The following is a 21,374-nucleotide window of genomic DNA, read 5'->3' on the forward strand; positions in this document are numbered from 1 at the left end:
TGGACGGGGCGCCCAAGGGTTGGTAATGGCGCCATGCATTATGACTAAGTTGAGATTGACTGTATTGTGATAAAAGAGGTTCAGTATCAATTTGAAGTGAATCGGTATAGAAATGAAGAAATTAAAGTAAAAGGCAATTTTTGGTAGGTGTGGCCTATGTGGGCGGGGCGCCCCAGGGTTGGTAATGGGGCCATGCATAGATGAGATTAACTGTATTATCATAAGAGAGGTTCGGTATCAATTTGAAGTGAATCGGTGTAGAAATGAAGAAATTATAGTAAAAGGCAATTTTGGGTGGGCGTGGCCTATGTGTGGCCTATTATGGGCGGGGCGCCCCAGGGTTTGTAATGGGGCCATACATAGTTGAGATTGACCGTATTGTCATAAGAGAAGTTCAGTATCAATTAGAAGTGAATCGGTGTAGAAATGAAGAAATTATAGTAAAAGACAATTTTGGGTGGGTGTGGCCTATTATGGGCGGGGCGCCCCAGGGTTGATAATGGGGCCTTACATAGTTGAGATTGACTGTATTGTCATAAGAGATGTTTGGTATCAATTTGAAGTAAATCGGTGTAGAAATGAAGAAATTATAGTAAAAGGCAATTTTGGGTGGGCGTGGCCTATGTGGGCGTGGGGCCCCAGGGTTGGTAATGGCGCCATGCATAGTTGACATTGACCATATTGTCATAAAAGAGGTTCAGTATCAATTTGAAGTGAATTGGTGTAGAAATAAAGAAATTATAGTAAAAGGCAATTTTGGGTGGGCGTGGCCTATGTGAGCGGGGCGCCCCAGGGTTGGTAATGGGGCCATGCATAGTTGAGATTAACTGTATTGTCATAAGAGAGGTTCAGTATCAATTTGAAGTGAATCGGTGTAGAAATGAAGAAATTATAGTTAAAGGCAATTTTGGGTGGGCGTGGCCTACATATGTGGGCGGGGCGCCCCAGGGTTGGTAATGGGGCCATGCATACAATGTAGCTGAGATTGACCGTATTGTCATAAGAGAGGTTCAGTATCAATTTGAAGTGAATCGGTGTAGAAATGAAGAAATTATAGTAAAAGGCAATTTTGGGTGGGCGTGGCCTATGTGGGCGGGGTGCCCTAGGGTTGGTAATGGGGCCATGCATAGCTGAGATTGACCGTATTGTCAAAAGAGAGGTTCCGTATCAATTTGAAGTGAAGCGGTGTCGAAATGAAGAAATTATAGTAAAAGACAATTTTGGGTGGGTGTGGCCTATTATGGGCGGGGCGCCCCAGGGTTGGTAATGGGGCCTTACATAGTTGAGATTGACTGTATTGTCATAAGAGATGTTCAGTATCAATTTGAAGTAAATCGGTGTTGAAATGAAGAAATTATAGTAAAAGGCAATTTTGGGTGGGCGTGGCCTATGTGGGCGGGGCGCCCCAGGGTTGGTATTGGTGCCATGCATAGTTGAGATTAACTGTATTGTCGTAAGAGAGGTTCAGTATCAATTTGAAGTGAATCGGTGTAGAAATGAAGAAATTATAGTAAAAGGCAATTTTGGGTGGGCATGGCCTATATGGGCGGGGCGCCCCTGGGTTGGTAATGGGGCCATGCATAGCTGAGATTGACCGTATTGTCATAAGAGAGGTTCAGTATCAATTTGAAGTGAATCGGTGTAGAAATGTAGAAATTATAGTACAGTCAATCTTGTATTAGGAGACCACTCAAGGGAGTAATCAAAAGTGGTCTCTTAATAAAATGGTCTTTAAATAAAAAAGGCCATTCTAGAAGAATGCTTACCCTCAATTTTAATCTTTATGAAGGATTATCTCTTTTGTCAACAATGATTTTAACATTTATAATAAAATGAATATAATCACAATACATAAACAATATTTTACTTATAATGTGTTTTATTTTTTCACTTATAAATTGTCATTTATTATAAATGAATTGTGTGTTCATAATTATTTGCAAAAACAACATAGACAAGGAAATATTTTTCGCATTTTTTTTCACCGCACACATTATTTTCCACGTCTTCAAGCACCTCGGCTTAACGCTTAAGAATGTTCTGAATTTGAGTTTTACCGACTCCAAACTCATCTGCGATTTTACGTGCACTTTTACTCTTTGACAATTCCAAAACCCGAATTTTCTCGTTCAACGTTAACACTTTTCGTTTTGACATTTTAATTTCTGCATGTACGATTAAGGAAATCTGACTCGATTATGATACATAATGAGCTGAAAAAATTAAAACACGTCAATTGAAAACAAACAAACAGACCTGATTGGAAAATTTATTAAATAAATAATGTGATTGGCTAACAAATATCTACTAATTAGCATAATTACAAATTGGTAATGTACGGATTTCGACAGATGTTGCCAATTAATAGTTTATTTTCCGCACTACTCAGGAAATGTTTGTCGCGTACAGTGCATTGTTTCTGCACCTGTTATCTATACTCGAGAAAATCGGCGTTATCTCTTAACATTCCACATAGTAAACTATTTAAGCTGTAGACTGTGCGTAATACGTTCCTCTTTTATTCAACTCAATAAATTGATACGCAGTCTACAACAATATTGGTCAGAACCGGTCAACGAGACAAAGCATAATCATAATGGTTGGTGTGAAAACAAAGAAGAGGTGTAACAGTACATCTTATCGGCTTTAATAAACAATTAACACGGATTTGTCCCTGAAAGATCAATAGATTAACCACTTTGACCTCCTAGTGGTTGCTTAATTCAAGGTTCGGACATCAAAATACACAAAAATCAGCGGTCACTGGTCGCATAAGACAAAAGTCGCTTAATTCAATATCATAATATAGTGAAAAAGCTCCGTGGGATTTCAAAATGGTCGCATAAGACAAAGGCCGCTTAATACAAGTGGTCGCATCCACAAGATTGAATGTAAATGGCAATTTTGGGTGGGCGTGGTCTATGTGGGCGGGGTGCCCTAGGGTTGGTAATGGGGCCATGCATAGCTGAGATTGACCGTATTGTCATAAGAGAGGTTCAGTATCAATTTGAAGTGAATCGGTGTAGAAATGAAGAAATTATAGTAAAAGGCAATTTTTGGTAGGCGTGGCCTATGTGGCCGGGGCGCCCCAGGGTTGGTAATGGGGCCATGCATTGTTGAGATTGACCTTAGTGTCATAAGATAGGCTCAGTATCAATTTGAAGGTAAATCGGTGCAGAAATGAAGAAGTTAATGTAAAATAACATAAAAAATTGAGTGAAAATCTCTGACCCGGCCCTGCCCCGACCCCCATAACTTTTGACCCAGGGGTCAGATCAAAATTCCGTCACTGTCACCGTCACACATATGCTCATAGCTACCATGTATGTAAGTTTCAAGGTTCTAGTGCTAATAGTGTAGGAGTGGCAGGTGGCCAGGACGGATGGACAGACAGACGGACGGACAGACGCACATCAATACAATATCCCCACATTTTCTCCGAAAAACGTGGGGATAAAAAAGAAAAAAAAGTAACCCAGAACAGGGCTTGAACCACTGACCCCTGGAGTCCTGGAGTAAAAAAAGTTAAAAGTCTCCCATTTAGACCATTCGGCCATCAATACTCATACAATGAGCGTCGTATTTTATACTTTATATAAGCAATGCTCGTAGTTTCACAAAATATAAGGACAACAACAGAACTCTCCAAATTACCTGGTAGACATACTCAGTATAATTGTATTACCGAATGTACTGAAAATATGAAAACTTGACAACATTTTTCAAGTAATGTAATATACCAGTTGTGATATTTATGCCCCTCTTTGAAGAAGAGGGGGTATATTGTTTTGCACATGTCGGTCCGTCGATCTGTCGGTCCGTCCGTCCACCAGATGTTTTCCGGATGATAACTCAAGAACGCTTTGGCCTAGGATCATGAAACTTCATAGGTACTCAGGGGGTTTTCTGCCTATTCTGGGAACAGGAGTCTGACCATATTGGGAATTTTTTATCAACAAAATTGTGCATTTTGGGAATTCTTGCTTTGATTAAACGGCTCATTTTGGGAAAACATTGTGAATTTATCATGCTTAAATAAGTCAGTGGTTTAACAAATAAATTTGTTTTTATTTGTTATTTTGTCTTCTTTATATAAACACATGCAATATTGGGCATGATCAATGTTTATTCAAAAACTGCAATTTTGTTTTTCAGTTACAGTAACACTCTTCAGATAAAAACTGTACAGTCAAAAACTTATAGCAGATACTTTTTACCCAAACAAACACTGCATGGTTAGTCACACAAGTTACAGCATAATTTTTCTCTGCTTTCTGTTTTTGAAAGCATCACACAGCTCCTCCAATGTTTTGTCATTCAGATCAAGACCTTCAATGAAGGTAAGCATCAGATGAGTAAGTTTGGTTTGTGTGAATGTGCTGCGTAATGGGGAGCACAGCAGGTTCATGGTGCTGAATCCTCGCTCAACCACAGCAGTGCTTGTTGGTATGATACACATCAGCTGGACATTAATAATCTAATTATCATAAGTCATAAGACACTGCTTTCTAAAAAAAAAGTTTTTTTTTTTGGAAATTAGGATTTTTTCTATAATTTCGGTTTGGGATCGGGTCCGTTTGCTTTGGGAACGCTTCTGTTTTCCGGAGGCGCAGACAGTGCTGAAAAATCCCCGGTACTAGGGCTGTAACGAATACACTAGGTGACGAATACGATACGAATCACAAATACAGAGTGGCAAATACGAATATTTATTCGCCAATATGAAGTTCAATGAACAAAAGTAATACTGACAACTGGACATGACATAATGTAGTATGAAACTATGAGTATTTGTCAAAATTTTGATTAATTGAGTACCATTGCATAGTCTGAAAGTATGAAATATAACACTTTGAAATCACAAAACACTGACTAGAACTGCTTAAACTTTGAACAGTTTTGAAAACATGACTAGTACCAATAAAATCCTTGAGTAGAACAATTAAGAGTCAACAGTTGACACATTAGTGACAGTACCCATTCACATTTTTTTAGCTCACCTGAGCACAACGTGCTCATGGTGAGCTTTTGTGATCGCCTTTTGTCCGTCATCCGTCGTCCATCGTGTGTCGTCAACATTTTGCCTTGTGAACACTCTAGAGGCCACATTTATTGTCTGATCTTCATGAAATTTGGTCAGAACATTTTGTCTCATTGATACCTGGACTGAGTTGGAAACTGGGTCATGCTGGGTCAAAAACTAGGTAACTAGGTAAAAAAAAAGTAAAACCTTGTGAACACTGTAGAAGTCACATTTGATGCCCAATCTTCATGTAACTTTGTCAAAATGTTTGTCTAAATGATATGTTGGTTGAGTTCAAAAATGGTTCCGGTCCATTGAAAAACATGGCCACCAGGGGGCGGTGCAGTATTCCTTATATGGCTATAGAGAAACCTTGTGAACACTCTAGAAGTCACAATTTTTGCCCAATCATCATGAAACTTGGTCAAAACATTGGTATCATTGGCATCTCAGCCGAGTTCAAAAATGGTCCAAATCGGTGAAAAAACATGGCCGCCGGGGGGGGGGGGGGGGCGCAGTTTTCCTTATATGGCTTTAGTAAAATCTTGTTAACACTCTAGAGGCCACATTTATTGTCCAATATTCATGAAATTTGGTCAGAAGATTGGTCTCAATGATATCTTGGATGAGTTCGAAAATGGTTACGTTTGCTTGAAAAACATGGCTGCCAAGGGGCGGGGCATTTTTCCTTATATGGCTATATACGGCTATAGTAAAACATTGTGAACACTTTAGAGGCCACATTTATTGTCCAATCTTCATGAAATTTGGTCAGAAGATTGGTCTCAATGATATCTTGAATGAGTTCGAAAATGGTTACGTTTGCTTGAAAAACATGGCTGCCAAGGGGCTGGGCATTTTTCCTTATATGGCTATATGCATACATGCCATACGTCCCGGATTGTCCGGGACAGTCCCGGAAATGCAGAACTTGTCGCGCTGTCCCGGAAATCTGTCAAATGTCCCGGAATTTACAAAATCCATATATACATGTACCTTATCTTAGGCTTAACTGCACCTCGAATCTGTGTATATCTGCAGCGTCTCCATGACAATGCCTACCCTAATAGGCAGACTACGCTACATGTACGTGTCAAAATCGATCAATTAGCAGGGGTCCTGTTATCATATCGATTGTCTCAAGTTCGCGGTCAAACCAAAAAGGCGGCATTGTTTAATGTGGTTGTTAATTGACTTTAATCTACAGCGAAACAAGTGTGTAACTAATGTGTGACTGTCCGGATTTTAAGTTGGCGATCTACCGGTACTGTTTTGTTGTATTTGTTTTATTGTGATTGGTTGTATGTATTGTGAATTAATTTGAGTTGACGATCTAACGGTACCGTATTGTTGTATTTTTAACCAGGTTTTCCGAAGGAAAAAACTGGTTATTAGATTGCGAATGCGGGCGGGCTGGCTGGCTGGCTGGCTAGCTGGCGGGCGGGCGGAACAAGCTTGTCCGGGCCATAACTATGTCGTTCATTGTCAGATTTTAAAATCATTTGGCACATTTGTTCACCATCATCGGACGGTGTGTCGCACGAAATAATTACGTCGATATCTCCAAGGTCAAGGTCACACTTTGAGTTCAAAGGTCAAAAATGGCCATAAATGAGCTTGTCCTGGCCATAACTATGTCATTCATTGTGAGATTTTAAAATCATTTGGCACATTTGTTCACCATCATGGGACGGTGTGTGGCACGAAAGAATCACGTCAATATCTCCAATGTCAAGGTCGCCACGACTAAAAATAGATTTAAAAAAAAAAAAACTTACAAAGGGGGTTAATTTTGTTTGTTCATTTCAAAAGTTCAGTTTGAGTTTTCTCCCTTTATCAGATTTTTTTTTCACAATGAAAACCTGGTTTTGTGACAATTTTGTCCCTTGTTTATTATATAAATGTGATAAATGAATAAAGGCGTATCAACAACTACGCGTAACACATTGGTCTTAATAACAATAAGCAGTGACGTCACCATCTATGTTTAGAACGCTTACACTCAAAACGCGTGGCTTGTATCTAGTAACAGAAGTAGTAATGTTTAATTTGACGTTAATAGATCAAGTGTATTTCGGATAGGCTTTCAAACTTTTGCAATTAACGATGCGAAACAAAAAAAAACGTACCAAAAATGTCTATAAATATCACTACATTTTATACATGTCCCGGAAAATCGGCAAAAGTCCCGGACAATTTAACTCAATGTCCCGGAATTGGTCTAAAAAATTATGGCATGTATGCTATATGGCTATAGTAAAATCTTGTTAACACTAGAGGCCACATTTATTGTCAGATTTTCATGAAACTTGGTCAGCAGATTCATCCCAATAATATCGTGGACGAGTTCTAAAATGATGCTGGTTGGTTGAAAAACATGGCCGGCAGGGGGCGGGGCATTTTTCCTTATATGGCTTTAGTAAAACCTTGTTAACACTCTAGAGGCCACATTTATTTTCCGATCTTCATGAAACTTGGTCAGAAGATTTGTCCTAATGATATCTTGGATGAGTTCGAAAATGGTTTTGGTTGCTTAAAAAACATGGCTACCAGAGGGCGGGCATTTTTCCTAATATGGCTATATATCATGCTTTAGTAAAACCTTGTTAACACTCTGGAGGCCACATTTATTGACCGATCATCATGAAACTTGGTCAGAAGATTTGTCCCTATCATATCTTGGATGAGTTTGAAAATGGTTCCGGTTGGTGGAAAAACATGGCCGCCAAGGGGGCGTGGCATTTTTTCCTTATATAGCTATAGTTAAACCTTGTTTACACTCTAGAAGCCATATTTATTGTACGATAATCATGAAACTTTGTCAGAAGATTTGTCCCAATGATATTTTGGACAAGTTCGAAAATGGTTCCAGTTACTTGAAAAACATTGCCACCAGTGGGCGGGGCATTTTTCGTTTTACGGACTTATGAATCTTCATGAAATTTTGTCAGTATATTTGTTTAAATGATATCTTGGATGTGTATGAAAATGGTTCTGTTCTGTTGAAAAACGTGGCTGCCAGGGTGTTCACTAGTCATGAAAGTTGGTAAGAACATTTTGTTCTAATGACATCTTGGGCTGCACAGAACAGGTCAGTTCCTTTGAATCTCAGGTGAGCGACTATGGGCCTTTCAGGCCCTCTTGTTAATGAGCATATGCCAGATAGGTGATGTAGATGATATTTCAATGTCACCTATCTGACATATGCTCATTTGATATATTGAATAAAAACAGTGTGACAATAGAAAAAGTATTGAACAAGAAATAGTTTTCATTACCCCATAAATACTGACCACAACTCAAATATTCAATCGGTGACCGCCATTTTTGTTGATAATCTCACTGTGTAACATAATGGGTGGGATAAACATGATGAAAAAGCCGGAATAAGGAGAACATTTAAATATAGGGTTTTATTGTATGCACCTTCATTTGTAAGGTTAGATGAGATTATTAAACTGTCAAACTCGAATTGTATTCGTCAAGTATTCGGTTCGGGAGGTGGCAAATAACGAATACGATTAATCCACAGCCGTATTCGAGTAATTCGAATAATCAAATGTATTGTTACAGCCCTAACAGGTACATTGATCATGACTGTCATATGACCCCTATTGATTTTCAGGTCACAAGGTCAAAGGTCAAGGTCACAGTGACTCGAAATAGTAAAATGGTTTCCGGATGATAACTCAAGAATGCTTAGGCCTAGGATCATGAAACTTCATAGGTACATTGCTCGTGACTGGCAGATGACCCCTATTGATTTTCAGGTCACTAGGTCAAAGGTCAAGGTCACAGTGACTCCAAAAAGTAAAATGGTTTCCGGATGATAACTCAAGAATGCTTACGCCTAGGATCATGAAACTTCATAGGAACATTGATCATGACTGGCAGATGACCCCTATTGATTTTCGGGTCACTAGGTCAAAGGTCAAGGTCACAGTGACTCGAAACAGTAAAATGGTTTCTGGATGATAACTCAAGAATGCTAACGCCTAGGATCATGAAACTTCATAGGTACATTGATCATGACTGGCAGATGACCCTATAAATTTTCAGGTCACTAGGTCAAAGGTCAAGGTCACAGTGACTCAAAACAGTAAAATGGTTTCCGGATGATAACTCAAGAATGCTTACGCCTAGGATCATGAAACTTCATAGGCACATTGATCATGACTGGCAGATGACCCCTATTGATTTTCAGGTCACTAGATCAAAGGTCAAGGTCACAGTGACTCGAAATAGTAAAATGGTTTCAGGATGATAACTCAAGAATGCTTACACCTAGGATCCCCCTTTAACACCAGTTTTTATAGAACTGATGTCTGCTTAGTCAGAAAATAAAGAAAGCAACATTTATAACTATTTAAGCCAGATATGTTTATATGCATATGATTAACATTTATTGAACATTCTGGCCTGGGGGAAAACATGGCTGCCAGCTAGGCACATAGAGAATACTAGGTTAGCGTTGAATACAGAGGAGTTTTAATAATGTTGCGAGGCTAAGAATGCAGGGAACGCGAGCCTTGGCGAGTATTCTCTTTATCCCATTTGACTGTTTTTCAACGTGACATCGTTAAGAACCTTAACAATAATTTTAATTAGCTCTGCTGTTTTCGGAGAAAACCCGAGGTATTATCATAGCCAGCTTGTCGTGTCGTGTCTGTCGTCGTATCCGCTGTCCGCGTCGTGCTAAAACCTTAACATTTTGTCAAGGTTTTGAACATTGGCTCTAAAATCAAAGTGCTTCAACCTACAAGTTTGAAACTTCATATGTAGCTGCACCTTGATGAGTTCTACATGCCACACCCATTTTTGGGTCACTAGGTCAAAGGTCAAGGTCACTGTGACCTCTTAAAAAAAAGAAAAAAAAATCCTGACAAGCTTTCATTTGTTTAAAACTGCAGCCACAGCCGAGCGTGGCACCTGTTATGCGGTGCTCTTGTCTTACATTGCTATATATAGTGATATTTTATTAACTCTCAAAAGTCACATATTTTTGGTCCAATCTTCGTGCTCAGAACAATTGTTGTAATGATATATCTGGACTGATATGATATCAGGGGCAAGCAGTTTTCATAAGATAGTGAAACCTTATGAACCTTATGTGTACTTTTTTTTGGCCAATTTTTTTAATCAAAATTTGCTCAAAAGCTTTGTTCTGTCATCAAGAAATGTCTGCCAAATTAACAAAAAATGTTAGTGATTTGTTTAAAATCATTGCATCCAGGGGTGGAGCAGTCTATCCTATATTGCTATCATAACAAGTATTATTGCAAGAAACAAACTATCTTATACATGTACACATACAAAAGCTTATTTGATCAGAGTAATGTATGCAGTGTTATTGAAGACATAATTTTATATTGAATTAATGTCACTACACCTTTGCATGCAATCATTCATATGAATATAGTTAAATTATTGTTCCTTTTATTATAGCGTGACTTGTAAATCTACATTTAAATTAAACGTGTAAAAAATGTGTTTGCTCCATTGTGATGTCCCTGTTGATGTATGGATACAAGCAAATGCAGATGTGTGTTTACCTGATACTGAACTTGCCCTAAATTGCTTTTATCTCTGGATATCAAGTGAACATACAGTGTCATACAGCTCTCTCTAGAGCTTGTGTATCAGTAAACACAGTTTTTTAGTTACTATAATTATTGTGATATTACATCTACATAATAACATTCTAAATAACAAGGATTTGTACTGCTTACATGTATGTGCTGCATTATTGTTTGGGATTCAAGAGTTGAAAGTGAATTTATTATACATTAGAGTATTACCTACCTACATAACAGTTCACAGTTTAATATATGTACAGGTACATTTTGTATGAAGTCAGCATTTGCATCTAAACTATCCCGCTGTCAAACAGTGTAAATGCCAATTGAACATTATAATCAACATCTTCTTTTAGCCTTCGTATTATTATTTTTTTAATTAATCATTATGCAATCTATGTATACCAATCACATTTAAACTAAATGTAGCTCAATAATGTATTTCTGAATTCTTTACTTGCCTGAATAACATTTTACTCGCCATGGGCTTTCAGGCTGGTGGTTATAACTTATAATGACTGTTGTGATCTTATCATAATGTTTGCAAATACATTCCCACTTTACGCAGTTGCAAATGCAGGATTGAACTTCTTATTTGTTAGGCTATATTTTTCTATGTCTTTAAGGGTTTTTTCAGTCCATGATAGGTACATGAATACATTCACTTATCTTCTAAAATGGTGAATTTCATACGCACAGGCCTAATCAATTAAATTAACTTGTTCAGTTCCGTTTTAGTCATATTGATGTGTTTTGTTAAAACTGGCCCCGAAGATGCTTTATTGAACTGAGTTAACAATTGTCCTGACAATTCCTGATTCCATGATAATGCTAAGATACATGAACCATTCCATATATTCTAAGTCTGACATACCATTGTATGCACAGTATTCATTCCGAAAACTCACCAATAATGTCCACTCTTTATTTTTCACAATTCAAAACAGGGAATTTCAAATTCAACTTTATTTCCAGATAAGCCAAAGGAACAATAAGTGTTGTTATTGTTGTTTAAACAACAACTATTCGGCCCATCTCCTCACTTATTGCAGGCAAAGTTCCTCTCAGCTGATGTTGAGAACCCATTCATGACCTTGATAAGAACTGTCCGGCCAACGTTTCAAGCCTCTCTGTCTCTTGTTGCTATCTTCACTGTGTATTTGATTTGGACTTGGCAGGTCTGTATGTGTGCCCATGTAGGTGTGGCCTAGGCTTGTACCGGTGTAGATTATATATCTGTTTGCAAAAGTATTCAAAAGGTACTTTATGGGTACAACTTTTTGTGGGCGTTATGTTTGGAACTATTTTTAGCTTGACTTATTTTATGCACTTATTTAAGGAGATGATTGGGAATCACTTATTGGGAATGATTTGAGTTTACTTGTGCATGCACCTTTTCAAAATAAGTTTGTTTTATTATACCTCTCTTCAAATATCATTGCTTTGCACCTGTTTGTTAGCTAAATGTCAGTCTGTACTGTAGGGCATTGCATTTGGGCACCCTGTCTTGAGGATGGGTTGACCCACCATACAAATTGATATGATGGTTACTTGGGATAAAAAGGAGATGCCCATTGATTTTGAGGTCAACAGGTTCATACCCATGCTATCAATCATTTAAGCAGACTTTAATTATCAAAGGTCAAGGTCACAAGGGAGTTCAACGTGACATATCATAAGTTCAACAGTCATTTTGAGTACCGTTACGTCCCTGCCATCAGGGAATGTGTGTAGTTATTAAAATCCTATTCAAAACACATTTTTAGCTCGGCTGTTTTCAGAGAACACCGGAGGTATTGCCATCTCGTCGTTGTCGTGTCCTCCGCCGTCGTGCTAAACCTTGACATTTTGCTCTACAATCAAAGTGCTTCCACATACAACTTTGAAACTTCATATGTAGATGCACCTTGATGAGTTCTACACGCCACACCTATTTTTGGGTCACTACGTCAAAGGTCAAGGTCACTGTGTCCTCTAAAAAAAAAAAAAAAATTCTGACAAGCTTTCGCAGCCGAGCGTGGCACCCGTTATGCGGTGCTCTTGTTAGCTCACCTGAGCACAATGCGCTCATGATGAGTTTTTGTTATCGACTTTTGTCTATCGTGTGGCATCAACATTTGCCTTGTTAACACACTAGAGGCCACATTTATGGTCCGATCTTCATGAGACTTGTTAAGAAGATTTGTTTCAATGATATCTCAAATACGAAAATGGGTTTGGTGGTTGAAAAACATAGCTGACAGGGGCAGGGCATTTTTCCTTGTATGTCTTTAAAAAAACGTTGTTTACACTCCAGAGCCACCATTTATTGTCTGATCTTCATAAAAATTGGTTAGAAGATTTGTCCCAATAATGTTTTGCTTGAGTTCGAAAATGGTTTTAGTTAGAAAACATTGCCGCCAGTGGGCAGGGCATTTTTCCTTATGTATGGATATAGTAAAACCTTGTTAACCTAGTAAAACCTTGTAAAAGTCACAGTTATAGTTCAATCTTGGTGAGAACATTTTGTTCAAATGATATCTTGGGCTGCAAAGAACAGTTCAGTTATATTGTATCTCCGGTGAGCAACTATGGCCTTTCAGGCCCTCTTATTTAATAAAAACCTGTCACAGCCAGTTAAATTAACAATGTCCCATTTTCCGCCACAAAAGTTGCTGGAGTCTTTCCATACGTCTTATAGATGGACGAAATGAAAAAAATTCAAATAAGGATTTTCAATGTTAAAAGTCAGAACTTCATGGATGTGCGAGTGCATGATAACCATTACCGGTAATTTGTTTTGCTGATATTTTAACAGCAAATGCTTTATATCTCACAATTAACTCTATTTAAATTGATCTTAACTAATAATTATAGTTCTTGTTATACAAATAAATACAAAATGGCATGTCAAATCTACAAACCTGAGCTTCTTTGACCAACCTTTTGATATAATATTTTACAGTAACTGTTCACATGGTATTCAAAAGGACATAACAGGTAGTTTACGTGTATGTGGGTTAATTGGACACAGCAGTAGGCTTTGATGTTACCACAAAATTTGGGACATGCATTTGATTTTTAGGTGATTTTGGGTATCATAATATTATTACTTTGGCAAATGTAAAAAGGATTAATTCGTAAACAAATGTTTATCCTCTGCAACGAAGATGAAAACAGTTTTTCACCCCTGTGATATAGATATACTGACAAAATACAAGTAAGAATGAATAAGACTTAATGTTTCATACTTAACAGTGTTGCATTGGGCACATTCATAGGCTTATCAGAATTGTATAATTGAACAACTGGATTATTAAACTTTGTTGCCAAAACAGCAGTATGTTGTGTGTTACAGACAACAATCCCAGCATCAGCCATGAGTCACAACCACAGTATGATGACAACAGCGAGCAACATGAATCATGACCACATGAATCACAACCCAGGCATGCACATGGACATGAACGATACTAGTGGCTGTGACAGCATGGGCATGATGGTACGTCAACATGACCACTCTAGGGGGCCTGAGAAACACTCTGCAACTGTAAAATAGAAGCTTGTGTAATAATAATAGCCTTTTGTTGAATTCTTCTATAATATAAAAGTTGATTTGTGAGATAGTTTGTTAGACAGTTTGTTAACCATTTTATTTCAAGTGTTAACAGTTTATTTAAATTTCATTTGAAAATGTGTTAAGATCAGCACAAATGAGGATCTTTTGCCCCTTATCTTTTCAGCATCTTTTACAACAATATTTACAGGGGTGTGATTTTTCCGCGGATCCGCGGATTTCCGCGGATCGGGTTGTCCCGGATGTCACTTCTGAGATTTGCGTAAATTCATTTTAAAAAATGTGGGGGAGAGGGGCTACCACCGATTCCGCGGACGTATTTCGTAAGCGGCCCGAAATATCCGCGGCCCGCGAAATCTCTCCGCATTTTACACTGGTAGATTCTGCCTAAGCATTTTTAAAACGAGCCATATAATTGGCTGTCGTTTCCCAATCTTCCAATTAAAATCGTGTTCTTAAAATGCGCTCTGTGATTTGTTTGCAAATGGCGCCGTTGTGAAGAGAAAATTAAGATTATTGAAATAACAAATAGCAATCGAATAAACGACTGACATCACCTATTCTGATAGGAATAATGAAATGTGTTTGTCAAAAAAAGACCACGTTTTAGATACAAGCAACACATATTTTGTTAAGAAATGTGCCCACTGAATTTGTGTCACGGAAACCAGTGTTTGCAAATTGGAGTTTAGTCTACTCGAGAAGTAAAACAATTTAGAAGAGTATGGTTCGAACATGGAAATAGACAAACATGATTTGATTTTTATATGTCTGTGGGTCTGTGTATTATCAGATTCATATGCATATTCTGCTTTATTATGTTTGTCACGCTGTTCAGTTAACTGAAATAGCTTTGAACTGAGTGAAGATGTGAAATGCAAGATATTGAAAGGTAAACAAATTAAATATATTAAGTTAACTCAGTTAATACATCATTAACACCAGAAGAACACTCAAGTGTGTTTGTTTATATTTAGTCTATTAACTGTAATTCAATACATTGAAAAACTGCTGCTATTGATCACACTAAATACTTACTTAACAGTTTACTTTGCATCCTCAGTATGTTAAATGTGAAGTTTAACAGGTTTTTATAAAGAAATATTGTTATGAAGTTCAAAAAGTTGTTTATTTTAATGTCTGTTTTTATGTTTGTCATTTCGTTATGCGCGCCATTCGCGTAGTCAAAATCAGTCAACAGAATTTTCCTCCCCTCTGACTTTGCCTCAATCCCACCCCTGTATTTACCAATTCTTGTGTTTATATGATAGAAAAAGCTATCAGTGTACATTCAAATCCTTAATGCTTGTGAAATCCCTACGTATACCATTGATTTCATACGTATTACGTATTACCATTGAATGTGTTGTTATTTGGTTGTAGATGTACTTTCATGAGGGCAACTGTGAGTATGTCCTGTTTGAGGGACTGCATGTGACCACAGCGGGAGGTAAGTACGCACACCTTCCCTCCTATAACTTGGCTTTTAATGGATGAAAAGTATGTCCTGTAAGCTCCTTGCCAGTCGAACATGTAAATACTAATATAATTCATACATCTTAAACTATATTTAATACCAAACTGTCATTTCTGCTGAGTATATTTAAGGTAAAGTTGAAACCTTATTACAAAATACTTTTTGTTTTCTGCTAATTATTGTGGTCTTTCTGCCAAGTATGTTTAAGGTCAAGTACAAACCTTATTACAAAATACTTCTTCTTCTCTACTTATATCAAGGTCTGCAGCGAGTAGATTCTAAAGTGGTTGTGTCCAAAATGTAAAAGATCAATTGAATGTTCACAGTACTGCTCAAAAGATTCTCTCCTTTTTATGCCCCAGGATCGAAAGATCATTCATTCATGGTGCTCATGGTGAGCTTTTGTGATCGCCTTTTGTCCGTCGTCCGTTGTGCGACGTCAACATTTGTCTTGTTCACTCTCTAGAGGCCACATTCTTGATGAAATATGGTAAGAAGATTTGTCTTAATGATATCTTGGATCAGTTCGAAAATGGTTACGTTTGCTTGAATAACATGGCCGCCAAGGGTAGGGGCTATTTTCCTTATATGGCTATAGTAAAACCTTGTTAACACTCTAAGAGGTCACATTTATTTTCCGATCATCATGAAACTTGGTCAGAAGATTTGTCCCAATGATATCTTGGATGAGTTCCAAAATGGTTTTGGTTGCTTTAAAAACATGGCCACCAGGGGCGGGTCATTTTTCCTTATATGGCTATAGTAAAACCTTGTTAACACTCTAGAGGTCACATTTATTGTCTAATCTTCATGAAATTTGGTCAGAAGATTGGTCTCAATGATATCTTGGATACGTTCGAAAATAATTATGTCTGCTTGAAAATAATGGCTTCCAAGGGGCGGGGCATTTTTCCTTATATGTATATAGTAAAATCTTGTTAACACTCCAGAGGCCACATTTACTGTCCGATCTTCATGAAACTTGGTCAGAAGATTTATCCCGATAATATCTTGGATGAGTTCAAAAATGATGCCTGTTGGTTGAAAAACATGGCTGCCAGGGGGCGGGCATTTTTCCTTATATGGCTTTATTTAAACCTTGTTAACACTCTAGAGGCCACATTTATTTTTCGATCTTCGTGAAGCTTGGTTAGAAGATTTGTCCCAATAATATCTTGTTATCTCAGGTGAGGGACTTTGGGCCTTTTAGGCCCTCTTGTTTTATGTGTGTGTCCCAAAACTTTAACCAAAACTTTAACCTTCATTAAAGTTTGGTTATAATTTTTTATGCCCCTGGTAGGGTGGCATATAGCAGTTGATCTGTCCGTCAGTCAGTGTGTCTGTCCGTTCGGCCGAAAAAAAACTTTAACATTGGCCATAACTTTTTAAATATTGATATTTGGCATGCATGTGTATCTCATGGAGCTGCACATATTTAGTGGTAAAACTTCAAGGTGAACAAAGTCAAGGGAAGTAATAAGCTTTAAATGGACATAGCTATCTGACCTGCCCACGTATATATTTTTGTTAAATAAATCAAAGCGGCGCAGTAGGCATTGTGTTTCTGACAAACACATTGTGGTTAAAGGTCAAGGTCATCCTTTACGGTGTACGGTAAAAAATACAGATTTTAGGGAAGTAATAAGCTTTAAAAAGGGAGAAAATTATTCAATATTGAACATAGCCACTTTATATGTTTGGCATGCATGTGTATCTCATGGAGCTGCACATTTTGAGTGGTGAATCTACAGTCACGGTAGTGGCTTTTATTTATTTGCTACTAAAAATAGACATTTGTTACAGACAATTATTTTCAAGGGAAGTAATTTATATAATTATAAATCTCATATTATATATTTCCTTACCAAGAATTGAAGTTCTTTTCACAGTTACTGTACAGATTGATTATTTTGATTAATTATAACCCAAACGATTATTTTGTCAAAGTTTTTGTTTAAATGATATAATTATAATTTCTTTGATGTTCATTACATACCTGTGGACTTAAGTCCATTGATACATGATCAACTCTGGCTATGATCTCTTTTAAACCACAGGCCTTGGTTGTCAGTGATGTCTGACATGGTCATAATTGACTGTGAGACCCTGCCCCCCCCCCCCCCCCCCACCCCCGGTTGGATTGGACAAAATGTTCACAGTACTGCTCAAAAGATTATCTCCTTTTTATGCCCCAGGATCGAAAGATCAGAGTTATATTGTTTTTTGCCTGTCTGTCTGTCATTCATTCATTAGCTCAGTTGAGCACAACCTGCTCATGGTGAGCTTTTGTGATCGCCTTGTGTCCGTCGGTTGGATTGGACAAAATTCAAGGGAAGTAATAACCTTTAAAGGGAGATGATTTCTATACCTGCCAAATGATAAATAGAAATTATATTTCAATGCGGCGCAGTAGGGGGCATTGTGTTTCTGACAAACACATCTCTTGTTGAATATTGAAGATAGCAACTTGATATTTTGCATGCATGTGTATCTCATAAAGCTGCTTATTTTGAGTGGTGAAAGGTCAAGGTCATCCTTCAAGGTGAAAAGTCAAAAAATACAATCCAAGGGAAGGAATAAGCTTATAAGGGAGATAATTTGTAAACCTGCCAAATGATATATTGAAATTTTACTTCAAAGTGGCGTAATAGGGGGCATTGTGTTTCTGACAAACACATCTCTTGTTTTCCATGGCTGTACTGTACAAACACGTGTATGTTTACAGGCATGGTCGGTGCGTGTTTTGCCATATTTGCCCTGGGCGTGCTTTATGAGGGGCTGAAGGTGTTGCGGGAAACGTTGCTGCAGCGTGCCATGGTCAGCAAGTATGCAAGCAGCGCCAACGGAGGTTCACAGGATGCCATGGTTATCAACAACAAAAATGTTGGGTATGTCTACATCTTGCACACAGTTGTCTTGTAAACAGCTTATACTTGATATTAGCTTTACTGCTTAACCTGTTATCCCTCTGAATGATAAGTAACATGGTCAAAAAGCTTTATTAGCCACATTTATTTCTAATTGTCATGAAACTTGGTCAGAACATGTGTTCCATTGAAATATCGGATGACTTTGAAACAGGTCCTGGTGAGGTCAAAAACTATGTAACTAGATCAAATTTATATATAAAAAAGTTTATTAATAATTTAGATGTTGCATTTTTGTGTGAAATCCCTTCTTCCTGAAAAAAGTTCATAGCATTTGTTCTAATGATATTTCACCTGAGCTTAACATTAAAATGTGCCTAGAAACAGTGTTTGTGTTTCATAATGTACACATTATTCTTTACTCCAACTTCTCACAATAGTGTAGTTCCTTGTGGTCTCAGGTGGGCACCATAGGGCACATTGCCCTCTTGTTTAACAGAAGATGAAGGTCTGGTGACTGTTACTAAAAATACAACAAAATAAGATATTGTTGTAACTAAACAAATACGTCAGATATGATCAAGAAACAGGTACAGCCCAACCTGACATAGAGGTCACCTCTGACCAGCGGTCACCTGCCTACAGTGGTCAGTCTAGATTTCCTCTGATGAAAATCAGTCAATATTACACCTGAGTATAACTGTCAACTAGTTACTGCAGCAAACTGCCAGTTTATTTCACTCAGAAAGTAATTTTTTACTTGTGTACAGCGGTCACGAGGCAGTCATTTTGGGGTGCGAAAAGTAAACCCTCAGATCAATCTGTGTTGTTATCTCTTACCAATGACGTCATAGCGTCTTTTGTGCTTATATGTTGCGGCTAAAGAATCTGATTGCAGTAACAGCCATGGATATGATTAATGCAACCCATTGTGAGAAAACAAAAAATAAGGTGTTGAGAAGATTTGTTCTATTGGTATAATTATGGTGGAAATCAGTCATAATGCCATAGCATGAGTGCGTGACAAAATCAATAGGTCTTTATTGCTAATAAGATGTCAACAACATAACTTTGATAGCGATTGTTGTTTTAAGCAGGAAATTAAAGGATGAGTTATTGTCAATGTTTGAAAAACAGATATTGAATTGAAATCTGTATTTGCAAACTTTTGGCATTTATGTAAGTGGATTTTTTTTTAATGTAAAACTCGGTTTATGACAATAAATCTGCTATTTATACTTTTTCTGAAGTTATTCTTAAGAATGTTTTATGAACTGGCAGATTTATTGAATAAATGAGACTCACAAGTAAACAAAAATATTATTGTTTATAAGTTCATAAGTTTAACAATAGGTATGGAGGTAGATCAATATATAACATATTTATACCGCCATTATCATTGGTAATGGGGGCTATATAGGAGTCACTTTGTCGGTCGGTCTGTCTGTCCCGAAAGCTTGTCCGGGCCATAACTATGTTGTTCATAGTTTTTTAAATCTTGCACATTATATTACGGTGTAAATCTGTTAAGCGCAGAAGCAGATGATTTAAATACATGCAAATGCAGGTTTATGGTGAACACAAATTTACATTCACTTTCACCCTGTTTTCAGATAATAATGTCTACATGTTGCATTTAGTATTAAGTTAAATTTACTTGTCCGCTGGCTGTTATACTTATACCCCCATTACTGGTAATGGGGGCTATATAGGAGTCACTTTGTTGGTCTGTCTGTCCCGAAAATTTCATCCGATATTCACCAAATTTGGTCAGAAGTTGTATCTAGATGATGTCTAGGTCAAGTTTTAATATGGGTCATGCCGTGTCAAAAACTAGGTCACGGGGTCACTTAATAGTGCGTTTTAAACAGAATGTTTGTCGGGACCATGACTATGTAATTTATCGTTAGATTTAAAAATGACTTGGTACATTTCTTCACCATAATGGGACGTTGTGTCACGGGAAAGAAGTACATCAATATCTCAAAGGACAAGGTCACACTTTGAGTTAAAGGTAAAATGCTTGTCCGAGCCATAACTTTGTCGTTTATTGCGAGATTTAAAAATCATTTGGCATATTTGTTCACCATCATTGGACGGTGTATCAGGCGAAAGAATTACGTTGATATCTCCAAGGTCAAGATCACACTTTGAGTTCAAAGGTCAAAAATGGCCATAAATAAGCTTGTCGGGGCCATAACTATGATGTTCATTGTGAGATTTTAAAATCATTTGGTACATTTGTTCACCATCATTGGACAAAGTGTCGCGCGAAAGAATTACATCGATATCTCAAAGGTCAAGGTCACACTTTGAGTTCAAAGGTCAAAAATGGCCATAAATGAGCTTGTCGGGGCCATAACTTTAACATTTATTGTGAGATTTCAAAATCAATTGGCGCATATATTCACCATCATTGGACGGTGTGTCACGCGAAAGAATTATGTCGATATCTCCAATGTCAAGGTCACACTTTGAGTTCAAAGGTCAAAAATGGCCATAAATGATCTTGTCCGGGCCATAACTATGTGGTTCATTGTGAGATTTTAAAATCATTTGGCACATTTGTTCACCATCATTGGACGGTGTGTATGCGCGAAAGAATTATGTCGATACCTCCAAGGTCAAGGTCACACTTTGAGTTCAATGTTCAAAAATGGCCATAAATGAGCTTGACCCGGCCATAACTATGTTGTTTATCGTGAGATTTTAAAATCATTTGGCTCTTTTTTTTTCACCATCATTGGACGGCGTGTCGCGCGAAAGAATTATGTCAATTTCTCAAAAAGATGTGCACTCCAAAATATGCAAGGTCAAGGTCAAACTTTTAGTTCAAAGGTCAAAAATGGCAATAAATGATCTTTTCTGGTCCATA

At 37.6% G+C, this 21,374-nt stretch overlaps 1 protein-coding gene across 1 annotated transcript in view; it reads left to right on the forward strand.

Annotated features, from left to right (window-relative positions):
- Positions 1-10,840: 10,840 nt before the first annotated feature.
- Positions 10,841-21,374, forward strand: part of LOC127838337 (high affinity copper uptake protein 1-like) — a 28,632-nt gene continuing 18,098 nt past the window's right edge. The window contains exons 1-4 of the mRNA XM_052366042.1: positions 10,841-10,859; positions 13,937-14,080; positions 15,539-15,605; positions 18,358-18,520. Of these exons, the coding sequence (XP_052222002.1) occupies positions 13,958-14,080; positions 15,539-15,605; positions 18,358-18,520 (353 nt within the window). The 5' untranslated portion in view covers positions 10,841-10,859; positions 13,937-13,957. The remainder of the gene's footprint in view (positions 10,860-13,936; positions 14,081-15,538; positions 15,606-18,357; positions 18,521-21,374) is intronic.

This window comes from Dreissena polymorpha, chromosome 7 (assembly GCF_020536995.1).
Source record: "Dreissena polymorpha isolate Duluth1 chromosome 7, UMN_Dpol_1.0, whole genome shotgun sequence".
Taxonomy (NCBI): domain Eukaryota; kingdom Metazoa; phylum Mollusca; class Bivalvia; order Myida; family Dreissenidae; genus Dreissena; species Dreissena polymorpha.